The sequence below is a fragment of the Anabrus simplex genome, chromosome 2 (genome assembly GCF_040414725.1).
Source record: "Anabrus simplex isolate iqAnaSimp1 chromosome 2, ASM4041472v1, whole genome shotgun sequence".
NCBI lineage: Eukaryota > Metazoa > Arthropoda > Insecta > Orthoptera > Tettigoniidae > Anabrus > Anabrus simplex.
The window spans coordinates 627628172-627642562 of NC_090266.1; the positions used below are offsets into that span (position 1 = coordinate 627628172).

Below are 14391 nucleotides of genomic sequence, written 5' to 3' on the forward strand. Positions count from 1 at the left end.
AAAAATTTCAAAGTTCATAAGAACAAGACCAAACAAGTTACGTAGTTAGGGTAATGCTCCATAAATAAATGGACACGAATTTCCATGCCCCGTAAGGACTAGTCCAGAAATAATTATCTGACGAGTCTAGTGTCAGACCTAAGACGAAATGCTGGTTAATAGAGCAAACGCCTGAAAAGCCAACATCTAATTTTTGATCTGATTTTTTATATGCTCTATTGGTGGAAAAATATCTAATTCCCTCCATGGGAATTTAGAATTACCATTTGGAATTGCTAGGCGGGCATTAATTCCATTGTGGAGTTTTATCTCCCGTATGCAGTTATCAGACTGTGCCACATAAGAGGCTTCTGATAAGTTCACCTGCCGCCCTCCTGCACTTCCACCATTCCTACGTTTCAATCGTCCCCTGCAACTCCCCTGACTGACACTCTCGCTGCTTCGTCTGTCTCCCAAGGCCCTACCGACCATTCTACGTCCACATCTCCGCCGTCTGTCCAACCGAGCTGTGTCGTCCGTGGGATTGCCCCCGACGTTTTGGACCAGGATATCCTTCAAGAACTCCAACAGGAGGGAATCCCTGTCCGCCGGGTATTTCGTATCCTCAACACTGATGGCCCGACGTTTATGGTCCGCCTTCGCCTCGCCTCCCCTGCTGATGTCGACCGTCTTCTCACCACCGGCGTCCGTTTTCGAGGCCGTCTCCATCGGGTGGAGCGTTCTCGCTCCCCCCCGCGGCTTGCTGGATCTACTCGTTACACGTCTCCTCCTTTTCCCTCGCCCTCGTCGCCACCCAACCCCCCGCCGCTACCCATCCCCCCCCCCAGTTCCCCAGTCTCACTTCAGCCTTCCGCCACTCTCAATCCTAGACCTTCTTCGTCTCCTGGCCACCTCCATTACTAATATCACGACTAATTTGTACTACCTCCTTCTTCAATACTACCCCTGCCCTTCTGTTTCTGCCTACTTTTCGAACCCCCTCACTATTCCTCCCCAACCTTTGTGAATATTTTTGTATCCTCTATGTCACACTATCTCATCTGTACTGCGCGCCCGAGCTACCTATTGATTCCATACAGTTTCTTGTCTATGGTGTTTCAGGGGTTTGCTTGGGCGGGGGCCGTGCGGGTCCTCCCTGGGCTCCGCCTTGTTGGTTCGGGTGCCTCCGCGCCCCTTCCGCAATTCTATTCTTGATATTGTATGTACGATACATACTCCACTGTGGAATGTTTCTCACACTTTCTTCCTTACCGAAGGCCGAAGAGCTCCTAGTTGAGCTGATGGCCCGGCCCGCCCATCCCATGAGGATGGGAATGAAATAACTTGATGATGATGATGTTCACCTGCATACACCCCAGCATCAGTGGGTAGGGTCTGACACATCCCACTCTGACGAGTCTAGTGTCAGACCTAAGACGAAATGCTGGTTAATAGAGCAAACGCCTGAAAAGCCAACATCTAATTTTTGATCTGATTTTTTATATGCTCTATTGGTGGAAAAATATCTAATTCCCTCCATGGGAATTTAGAATTACCATTTGGAATTGCTAGGCGGGCATTAATTCCATTGTGGAGTTTTATCTCCCGTATGCAGTTACCAGACTGTGCCACATAAGAGGCTTCTGATAAGTTCACCTGCATACACCCCAGCATCAGTGGGTAGGGTCTGACACATCCCACTCTGACGAGTCTAGTGTCAGACCTAAGACGAAATGCTGGTTAATAGAGCAAACGCCTGAAAAGCCAACATCTAATTTTTGATCTGATTTTTTATATGCTCTATTGGTGGAAAAATATCTAATTCCCTCCATGGGAATTTAGAATTACCATTTGGAATTGCTAGGCGGGCATTAATTCCATTGTGGAGTTTTATCTCCCGTATGCAGTTATCAGACTGTGCCACATAAGAGGCTTCTGATAAGTTCACCTGCATACACCCCAGCATCAGTGGGTAGGGTCTGACACATCCCACTCTGACGAGTCTAGTGTCACACCTAAGACGAAATGCTGGTTAATAGAGCAAACGCCTGAAAAGCCAACATCTAATTTTTTATCTGATTTTTTATATGCTCTATTGGTGGAAAAATATCTAATAAAAAAAAAATCTAATTCCCTCCATGGGAATTTAGAATTACCATTAATAATTATCTTGTTACAGTATGTTTCTTAATATAAATTTCATCCTTAGAAGTCAGTGATCAATTACGAACACACCATTCCTTCAGAGAGAATGTTTGTAGAAACATTTACTTCCTTTCACAAACAATGTAATTCTTCTCCAATTTTAATGAAGTATTTTAAAGTACATTGTCTTCTATCACCAGCACCATCCCACTTTTGTTTTGTTTGGCACGTACTCCTCTAATGACTTGATGTACTGTTTCTTTTCACTGAGGCTGAATTCTTTCCACAAATTGGAATGCAACTCTCTCCTGGCATCCTAAGGGATAACATTGCAGTGTATCTCCATTTAGCCTTTTCACGGGCTAATTTGGTGTATCTTGGACAACTTGGACCATTAAAAAAAAAAAATTTTTTTTACAAGTTGCTTTACGCGCACCGACACAGACAGGTCTTATGGCGATGATGGGACAGGAAAGGGCTAGGAGTGGGAGGGATGCGGTCATGGCCTTAATTAACGTACAGCCCCAACCAGCATTTGCCTGGTTTGAAAATGGGAAACCACAGAAAACCATCCTCAAGGCTGCCGACAGTGGGGTTCGAACCCACTATCTCCCGAATACTGGATAATGGCCACACTTAAGTGACTGCAGCTATCAAGCTCGGTGGACCAATTTTTTTGGCAGGTCTTGGCATGCCTTGAATTGATTTGTAGCCCATATGTACTGGAGTTTCGTCAGTAGCCTGTTACTCATTTCCCTCTTATTACCTACAACATCAGCTTTCTTCCTTCCTTTCCTTACTTCACTGGCCTATTCATTCAAGGTGTTGTTGACTTCCCTGTTATCAATAGCAATAGGTGGAATAAAACGTAACATTTGGTCCCTCAATGTCATTGCTGTAAGCAGATTCATCTATATTATCTTCTTCAGTAGCAGCGAGTGTATTCCCAATCTGAATGAGTATCACTGTCCTGATGGATTTTTATATTGCCAATGTCACACTCATCATAGCATTCTTCATTAGTAATAAACTCTGCTGAGTTGAAATTGGAATCTACATTCAGTATAGCATTCCCTAACTAACCATTTCAATTAAGAGGAGTCATGACTGAAATTTGGAACTTCTACAATTTACCACTTATCACAACCAAATTAAAAACCCAAGCACATATTATTAGGATAGAGCACCACACAAAATTTGAAACTGATTAGTTAATTTGTTGAAAATGCATTAGCAATTTTTTTTTTAATGTTGCATGGAAAATGCTCCTTGTAGCACAGTTTTCATTATTTTTGGGTTATAATTTGACAGACTCATCAAAAACACTCATATACTTAATAATAACTCTGGGTTTTGCAGTTAGGCATAAACTATTGGAGATATAAGCTTTTAAATTTGTCATTATTCATACAATAATTTGGTGCTACTTTTGGAACAAAAATATGCAGGTAATATTCAACTGATAATAAAATGCAGAACTACTCTTAATTCCCATACATATTGAAACTTTATCCAAAAATGCCAGGTGAATCTGATAATTCTGTCTACCTGGCAATGAGCCAATAATATTTTAAGCTAGAAAAATGCAAATGAAAGTTTTAAGAAACACAGTTGCATTAAAACTGCTCTGGACTGTAAGTTACTCCTTCCGACTTCTGTCTCCTCTTATGCACAGCATAGGCCTACTACAAGATATACACCAAAAGAACTTTGAAGCCAATATTGATTGACAATGTGAGAGAAAGGGGCGTATGCTTGCTCTATATATGCCGTGCCCCTACCCTTTAAATCTGGCATTTAGAGCTTTCATCTGGCGTTGGGAAAAAAGTGATGATGAGATTTGGAAGAGGAAGAATTGGGTGATTTCTAAGGTTAAAATTGAAAATGAGATTTTTTTTGGTCAAAAACTGCAACATTTCAGACATGACAGTACAGGTAGATTTTGCTCACTAGTAAGAGAATGTAACTAGTCTTGTTGTAGGCCTGTCCCAGAGTTTAATATCATCATACCAGTTGTTTCTCTTTCACTTGCGAGTAACTCCGACTTAGAAATGCCACGACCTAATCTCCGATATTCTTTAATATTGAGGCCAGTGGCTTTTAAAGAAGATGGTTAATTTCGTCATCATCTGACTTGTCCGACAAAGGCGAATCACAATCCCATCCTAAAAGCAAACAATACATATATTAGCTGTGTTAAAGAATAACATGATGAGATACCGGTATCACATCTATCTAAGCTATGAATAATATTTTCTGACGTGAAACTACATAGTTCTCACAGATCATGTTAAGTGTATACTATACCAACACCACTGCATGCATTCACAAGTAAAGTAAACTTAGCTGGAACAACAGTTCAAATCAGTTTTACTTCAACCTTCAGTGAAACATGCATCATAAGAGTGCAACAGCATAACGTGAACATAATCCCACAGAGTGCACCACCGAAAATGATTTATGAGGTATTTTTACGTATCTGCATCGACACAACACATACGAATTATTGCAAAGGTTGACTTCCGAGATACTTTAACTCATGAATGCATATGAGGTATCACTTACTATGCCGCTTTGAAATGAAATAATTTTTTCTGAGTTAAGAGGTCTTCACTATCTGAACGAACACTTGCTTTTACATAAGAAAACACCAAAAATGTAAAAATAGTAAAAAAAGTGACTTAAGAGGCTTTGCTTCTTAGCAGTCTATATCTTCTTTATCTGTTTACCCTTCAGGGTCGGTTTTACCCTCGGACTCAGCGAGGGATCCCACCTCTACCGCCTCAAGGGCAGTGTCCTGAAGCTTCAGACTCTGGGTCGGGGGGTAAAACTGGGGAGGATGACCAGTACCTCGCCCAGGCGGCCTCACCTGCTATTCTTAACAGGGGCCTTGCGGGGGGGGGGGGAAGGGAAGATTGGAAGGGATAGACAAGGAAGAAGGAAGGAAGTGGCCATGGCCTTGAGTTAGGTACCCGGCATTTGCCTGGAGGAGAAGTGGGAAACCACGGTAAACCACTTCCAGGATGGCTGATGTGGGAATCGAACCCACCTCTACTCGACCTCCCGAGGCTGAGTGGACCCCGTTCCAGCCCTCGTACCACTTTTCAAATTTCGTGGCAGAGCCGGGAATTGAACCCGGGCCTCCGGGGGTGGCAGCTAATCACACTAACCACTACACCACAGAGGCAGACAGCAGCCTATATGCTAAACAAAAATGATTACAAAATTCAAAGAAAACTTGCCTCACTTCAGAGAATGTGTCTTAGTGACCCTGAGCTCAGTCAGGGCATAGAACAACAAACATTCATCCAAGAGTGTCTAGTTCCTAGCCCCTCTCAATATTTAGCCTGGGTCATGTGAATGGCATTCTGAAACCTTGGATCAGGAAAAAACGTTCTACCACTGGCAAGTAGCAATTTTGCCGAACATTAAGCCAATGAAATTTCATCATTCACTTACCCAGACAGTACCTTATATTCTTGAATTAATCCCTTGAATGTATCAAGTTCATGTATATGGAAGTAGCTTGGAAGCAATATGTCATTCACGTTGCCATGTAACTTAAGATAGTTTTCTGCCTTTGACCACACACGAGAAAGGCGCTTCTCCTTAAGCATTTTTTCTTCTACACCTGAATGTGCACAAATATCATCCTCCCAATGACCTGATGAACAAATAAAAAGATATCAGTTATTCAATAAATTCTGAATGCAAATTATGAGTTTGAAGTAAGAAACTTCATATCTGATCCCTATTGACACAGTATTCAGGTGAATAGGAGAGGAATCCACCTTTCGATACAAAATTAAATGGAATAACTGAAAATGACACCATTTCATAGTATGGGACCGGTTTCAAACCTTGCGTACAGTCATCTTCAGCCATGTAATTTAAAATCGGCAAGTTAATAAAAGTATACGAAACATTTAAAACCTAGGAAAAACACATCCAAAAACATAAAAACATGTTAAAATACTATATACACAGAACTTAAAAACACTTTAAATTACTATATGTGAGCTGATAAAAGCTTTGTCCAATTTTCGTTAATGTTAACTTATTTGAATAAGTCCCACATGAATGGTTGTCATGAAAAGCACACTCCTTATCACATTTGATCATTGCATGGAGGTTATGGAGGTTGCAGTGTTCAGTTCTACCAAGAATTGTCTTCTTGAATTGATATTGATAAAATGACTGTCGATGCTTTGGATTATAAACAATGTATCCAATATATGGCTGTTCATATATCCAGGGGTTCCTAATTAAAATGAAAGGTGATTTAGTTAGGTTGGAACGTTGAAGAGTATCCTCCTGACTGTGTTGAATAGGATCAGATTACTAAGAAAACTGCAAAATGAAAGAAAAGTATAAGTAATAAATGTTAAGTGGAAGAGCAAAGAGAATAAGTAAGTTTGTATGAGACACACCTGTTTGTGTGCTACTGGAAGCTGGGTAGGTAGCTCTGCTTTAACGCGAGTGCAGCACAATTGACAACAAACGCAAGGATCAAAACCAGTCCCATACATATGAAATGGTGTCATTTTTTTTTGCTATGGGCTTTACGTCGCACCGACACAGATAGGTCTTTTGGCGACGATAGGATAGGAAAGGCCTAAGAGTTGGAAGGAAGTGGCCGTGGCCTTAATTAAGGTACAGCCCCAGCATTTGCCTGGTATGAAAATGGGAAACCACGGAAAACCATTTTCAGGGCTGCCGATAGTGGGATTCGAACCTACTATCTCCCGGATGCAAGCTCACAGCCGCGCGCCTCTACGCGCACGGCCAACTCGCCCGGTAGGTGTCATTTTTAGTAATTCCATTTAATTTTGTATTGAAAGGTTGGATAACTCCTCTCCTATTCTCCCAAAATTATGAGCTGGAAAAGGAGACGATCACAAATGAATGAGATGATAGGATTACTACTAATTGTGCCAATAGAATATCAGACCACACATTAATTACAGAATATTCTATAAACATGGAGGACAGACCAACACCAACCCAGTATATGAGACTCACATGAAAAAAAGTATCTGGCTGAATAGCATAGAAAGTTACATGCACATCTATTATGTTCAAAATTGCAGGACCAAAACCTGGCACAGTATATTCACATATAAGAATATTTTTCTCAAGCCACATTCCAACACACTGATGTATTTAAAATTCAACAGTAACTGATAGGATATTAAAAACAAATTTATTATAACTACAGGATGAAAATTACTCCTAAATACTCTAATAATTTTAAATGTTTAACAGAGAGTAGTGTAAATATCTTGAACAGAATGATAATTTGTTTCAATTTATTGGATATAGTCACTGAAAAGATCAAAACAATAGAAAGTAAGCGGTTTTAGGATAAAGAATTGGTGGTATACAGGGGTGCTATAATAGAAACAGAAAGGGAACAGGAGTGTGTAAAGAGGGGAAAACTGTGCACAGTGGTGAAGTCGGGACAGCTTGTAAATGTAAAATAGGCAAATCAAAAATTGACCCAAACAAGAATTGATGTAAATAGAAAATTGTATGCAAAGGGAAGAAATGGAGCAAAACAAATAACTGTACAATTCAAAAAGAAATCATGGCAAAAATTTAGAAATAACCTGATAAATCTAGTTTAAGTGCAGGAAAATCATTCTGGATTGTACTAAAAAATCTTTAAAGGGAGAAGAAGGGGAAATAACTAGCATTCTGGGTCAATCAGATCAACTCACTGTACATCCTAGGGAACCACTGGACAGATAGAAGAATATTTCGAAAATCTTCTCAATGTAGAAAGAAATCTTTCTGTTAAAGTCATTACAAAGAATGCAATGAGAGAACCAATGAGGGAATGGAGAAGATAGTAGATAAACTACAGTGTCATAAAGCAGCAGGAACATATGAAATAAGACATGAAATGGTGAAATATAACAAGAAGGCAGGGGTGAACGTCCTCACACACTACGGCAACACGATTAGCATGGAATTTACGTGTAGTACCTTCTGACCGAACGAAAGCAGTAATTGCAAGCATCTAAAAGCAAAGGAAGAAGGATTGCAATAACTACTGGGATACCAATTTGTTCAGTATATCAGGCAATGTGTGCACAGGCAGTTTAGAAAAGAGGGTGTGATCAATTCTGAAGAGTAAATTTGTCAGGAATACAATTTTCTATATGAATCAAGGTGAAAAATGCTATGAGAGGAATAGACAGTTATTGTTATGTTTGTTTGAACTAGAGAAGGCATATGACAGGGTATCACAGGAAAAGAGGGTGGCCATATTCAGGGATTATGGGATACGTTATCTTATTACAGGCAATCACAGGCACATACGTAGACCATTAGGCTGCAGGGAGGATTGAAGGTAGAAAAATTCTTGGTTCAAAGTAGTAACAGGGATGAAACCCTTATAGTTTACATGGATCATTTACTGAAATGTATAAAGCAGCAGGGACGGATTCAGTTGGGTGGAAATTTAGTGAGGAGGTTGGTTTTTGTCAGCACAGAAAGCTTAATAACAGACTATACTAAAAGCTTACAATGTAATATCTTGGACCTTGAAAAGAAATGCAGCAAATATATGAAAATTAACAGATCCAAATCTAAAAATATGTCAGCTGAGAAGATATCTAAGAGGAGTGAACGTCAGGTAGGAAAAAAAACCTGGGATAAAGAATTGGTGGTATACAGGGGTGCTGCAATAGAAACTGCAAGGGAACAGATGGATCATTTCAAGTAGGCCTACAGTACTTAGGATGCAGTGGCAGTTGCTGGCCTGGTTGGAGGTTTGTACCGCCCAACACTTTTTTATATTCAACAGTATTATGAATTATTGATTAGAGATTTAAATTTATTCTTTCCGGCAGTGATTCATTTGTTTAAAGCGTTCTGCATCAACATCCATACACCTTGGTTCTGTTCAGTCCAAAGGAATGTGGCTGGTGCACATTCACTTTGCAACCAAACAAATTATTGCATTTTCCACTCATTTCTATTTTTCATTTCTCACACTATTCAATGCTGGTGTTGTAATGTTTTGTCTGGAGAAACTGGCTCGCAGTTGACTTGCAATCGTTATGGGTAGCAGTCGGTAGTGTTACTGCTATTTTAATTCAACTGTGACTCAAGTGGTGCATTTCCCCAATGAATTCAGTGTCCAATTTGCTGATCAAACCCTTCAGCTTGCATTCAGCAGAACAAAAGCTAGAAATTAAGAATTTAGGACATCCCACACCAGTACTAAACATAGAGAAGACTGTACAAAGTAAAAGCAGACAGCTTACAGGTATATTCAATTGTAGAGTTTTCGAGGCTTGTTGTTTGCAAGGAGGATATATGGCAACAAGAATGACAGTATGGCATTATTTGTTCGGTATTTTGATTTTTTTAATATGACTTTTAAACAACTGATCCTGTAAGCAGTTGTTTTATTTACAATTTCATTGTAAAGAGAAACTACTTTTATCTCATTTTCAGAAAATAAAATTTACACTTTGCTTTTGCAGGAAATTATATATTATAAAAATATTTGAGTCGTCTATTTGCAAAACCAGCCATCTCCAAATGGTCAAATTTTGCACGAGAGCGAAAAAACGTATAAAATCTAAATAAAGAGATTTAGAATTGTTTGTATTTGCTACATCACTTATAAATAGCATTGTAATGAATATTACAGAATGCCAATGTTTTATTCATATAATTATTTGAAAAATGTAAAGTTCAAATTTGGAGATGGCCAGGTTTGCACCAAACTAAAGAAACTGAAGGAATGAAAATGTACAAAATATGCTTTATTTAGAAGTTAACTTAAAAAATCAATGCAGTATAAAAAGCCAATGTATTTAGGCAAAATGAACCAGAAATAAATTTTCAAAAATTAAACATTAATGCATCTCCCTCTTCTTCTGGGTTGTTTTGTGGAAGGTTATTGTTATCAATGAGTTCTTTGTAAAACTTAAGCACTCCAACATTTCTCCACTGAGTCCCAACATGTTTAGTCAATAGAGATTCAACATATTTTGCCTTTAAATTCTGTACTATTTTACCAGTATGTATAACTTTTGGATTCATCATCAAAATATTTTTGCCTTTCTTACAAAGGACTAATTTTGTTCCAACATCTATTCTGTACTTGGGTTCACCTTGATTTAACACTGAATTGCCTCCTTTTGATTTGGTCAAACTAACCCTTTTCACGGCAGAAAATTTAAAGTTACATTTCCCTGCAAGCTTGAAAATAGAAGTACATTCTGTTTTCCAGTCAAAGTCGGGAACACTGTCATCTTTTCCTAGATGAAATAATTTGCCATACTGAGAAAGAACATTATGAAATTCCTCAGGTTGTATTAAAGTTTCTATTTTCTTTTTCAATGAGTCCGAAAACTCTATCGGATGGTAAAAATAAATGGCCTGTAACAGGGACAATTAACTCAATTTCCTCAATGCTTTTAGGTGCCTTTGTGACAAACCAAAAGGAGAGCATTGATATCGGAGCAGAATTTTTGTTCTGCCCCCCACATCCATCAGCAAAACACCTTATAAAATGAAACATTGGACATATCAGTAGTATTTAGCTTATGATAAAGCGCTGATGCTATTTCATTGCCTTTTTCTGGCCCTTTCAGGTATCGCTTCATCAATCTTAGTGTCCATTTTTCCCAATATAATTATAAATAGCTACACAGTTCTATGATAAAAACCACAACTTTCCTTACAACAGAACTATAACACCTACAATAGTCACCATGAATAAGCTGTTCTTTCCCACACAATTTCTGTGATCCCTCTGCCCTCTAGCGTTCGAGGAGATGGCCGGTATTGCAACTCATAACCATACGCGGATGGCCGTGTTTGCAACTAACTCCAATTTTTGCTGAAGTAAATAAGCTGGTTGGAGGCCGAGCTTGCAGCTAATAGTTTGCTACCTTGTATAAAAGTGGACAGAGAACACGTTCAGCACAAAAAGTGGATTTCAATTTTTTTGGGAGATGGCCGGTTTTGCAAATAGACGACTCATTTCATTTCTTGCTTTAGGTTTAGTATCCCACTAACACAGATAGGTTTTTACGTTGATTATGGGATAGGAAAGGCATCAGTTGTGACCTTAATTAAGATACAATCCAAGCATTTGCCTGGTGTGAAAATGGGAAAGCAAGGAAAATCATCTTCAGGACTGCCGATGATGGGGTTCGAACCCACCATTTCCCATATTCAAGCTCACACCTACGCAGCAAAATATTTGATATTTACTATGTATTTTTAAGCACTTGCTGCAATTGGATTTATAGTATCGTGGGGGCTCAGTTATATATATTTTGCAGAACACGTGAACATAAACCATTCAATTTAAGAGTTACCCATTATATCCTGAATGCAAGCTCACAGCTACACGGCAAAATAGTTTCTACTTACTAGATATTCTTAAGCACTTGCAGAAATGAATTAGTATTTTGAGTAAGGTGGGGACTTAGTTATGCACATTTTTTGTTACTACATCCACATTAACCATGATATTTAACAGTTACTGATGTCAGATGCACAATACCATAACAATTATTCTAAATTGTTTGTGATACCATCTGAAGCAAAAGTGTAAAATATCAAATTACCTTCTGAAAATGAGTCTAGCAATGAAGAAACGGTCTCAATTAGCATTATTTAATAGGCAAAAGATGAAACAATATTGATGATGGCTATGGTACAAGCTACCAAAATCTCTGCCACCCAAAAAAATTATACAAAACAACATTCTTATAAACAAAATACTAGTATATTCAGCTAAAAAAATTAATGCAAATCCACCACTTCTATACTCAACATTAAATCCCGAAACCAACTCCGATTCCCCTTCTGCAAAATCAAAGGGAGTCCGATTAGTTTCCGCCAAACATCAGCAAGACTGAATGAACCTTAAGGGGGAAAAAACCCCAGGATGAAACTAAGTACTTCACACTAAATCAAGTACACATCATGATGATAAAAACCTACCCTAACTAACATGCTAACAAACTCTCATGGACATCTATCTTCACCGAACTTTGATCTGCACACTGGTCTTCAGCTAAGAATCTTTCGAAATTACATGTCTTGTGACAATTGTATACAATGCCTGTTCAAAATGAAGTGACCTTTAAAAGTAACTTGTTTGGAGGCTTACCTGCAGCCTAGTTAGCTTTGTATCCTTTGAAGTACCCCCCTTTGCTATTAATACAGTGTTCACAATGCCGTTTCCTCTTATGGAAGCAGTCCAGATAGGAAACTGAGGGGATTCAATTTTGCCTACAATTTCAGTTTTCTCTCTTCAACTGACTGAAATTATCCTTGAGCTGTGTCTTTCATGACTTTTTTTTAATGTCTCAAGAATACGAGATAATACTACCAGTTCACTGTTTGACCTTCAGGTAGGAATTCATGGTGCACAACACTGCTGATGTTAAAAGACTGTCAACAATACTTTCACGTTCGACCTGACTCGATCACTCATAACAAGGAGTAAGACTCATGGAATGGTTGCTGTAAGAGTCATTCCATGTCAATTCATCACAATGAAGACCCAATTTCAATCTGACCCCTTGCAATTTAAATAAAATTTTGTTTCGGTATTCTTTTGTATGACATATGATGGTGGCAATCGTTAAGCATCAAGTCTATAGGGTCTGACATCATGGTTAGCCAGTTCGAGTCCTGTTGTTAAAAAAGTTCACTATCTGATTATTGGCCAGCAGGGTATGAGAGGTGGTGATATACAATTTATAATCACTAGATTGTGTGCCAAAATGATGTTATTGATGGTGATTTTTCCATCGGATGGTGACGTTAAGCCTCAAGCACGCCCCTCGATGCTATTTGAGAGGCCAGCATCGGGTTTCATCCTCTCCCTTTCTACTGCCACATATCACATCATTCATTTTATCTTGTTAATTCCTCTGATGAGGTTGATGTCAGGAAGAGCATCCGGTCATAAAAAACGCTACGAAGATTCATCTCACTTCATACCCGACCCCACAGAGCAGCGGAACAAGGGTTGGACATACATACATGGCTTACAAAATATGAATGACCTGACACTGATAGTTCTGAATTTATCACAAGCAAAAATACAGAATAATTTGGAAAAATTGGTGCGCAAACCATATTATAAACATTTATAACTTCAGAACCATTGAAGGTACAAAAATGAAACTGGTCTTGTTTGAAAATTTAATAAAAGGCTCTCCATTTTACATGTTAGGAACCATTACAATAATGGAATTGAAAGGTAACTTAGTTTAACATTTGACCATGAAATATTTAAAGACTATACATACATACAAATTTTTAAAAATAATACGTTTACATTCATTACGCTAGAGCTTCCCAAAGCGAATGCCGCAGAACATGTTATGTTGCAATGACAACGGGTGTCCGGCCCCGCGGTTTGGGGACAACACGTCCGCCTGTCACCCGGCGGCTCCGGGTTCGATTCCTGGCCGGCTCAGGGGTTTTTAATTATAAATGATTAATATCCCTGGCCTGGGGATCCTTTCCTCACATTCAACACTCTACACTTCCGCAATTCCCCTTACACACAGGCTCCTCTCATATAGTGAAAGTAGTGGCAAAAGATCTACAGAGGTCAGCGCCATGAACAAATATTATTTTTTTGTGAAAAACAAATGATAAGGAGTCCTGTACAGCTGATATAAAATTTGTAGCAAAATTAATAGCAATTTCTCTTCACTTTAATAGTAAATCTAAAAATTAACTGATCTAACTGCAGACAGTCAATTTCTACAAATATTTATGACTAGAACACACCGTAATATTTTTTTTCTTTTTTTTTTACAGTTTGCTTTAAGCCACTCCGACAGAGTGCAACAATGGGATAGGGAAGGCCTAGGAGGGGGAAGGAAGTGGCCGTGGCCTTAATTAATGTACAGCCCCAGCATTTGCCTGGTGTAAAAATGGGAAACCACGGAAAACCATCTTCAGGGCTGCCAACAGTGGGGCTCGAACCCACTATCTCAATCTCAAAGCTGCACGCCCCTAATCGCACAGCCTACTCGCCCAGTGTAACTTTTATCAACCATACCAGAGGACTCCCTATGTGCCCTATATGATTCTGTCACCTGCATAGTTACAATTGAACTACAGAAATCCTTGCACTACCTAGCCAGAAAGAGGGTGCTGCCCTCAGATACCCTCCACCGAGAGGAATGAAAACATTGTTAGTAGCAGCAGTCCTCAGATTCCGGAAGAGCATGCAGCGAATGACTTACTAGCGGCAGAGTTAGTCGC

The 14391-nt window shown here is 39.1% G+C and overlaps 1 protein-coding gene across 1 annotated transcript in view; it reads right to left on the reverse strand.

The window, feature by feature from the left end:
• Nucleotides 1-14391, reverse strand: part of LOC136864283 (F-box/LRR-repeat protein 5) — a 95372-nt gene that overhangs the window by 40223 nt on the left and 40758 nt on the right. The window contains exon 2 of the mRNA XM_067141059.2: nucleotides 5584-5788. Coding sequence (XP_066997160.2) covers nucleotides 5584-5788 — 205 coding nt within the window. The remainder of the gene's footprint in view (nucleotides 1-5583; nucleotides 5789-14391) is intronic.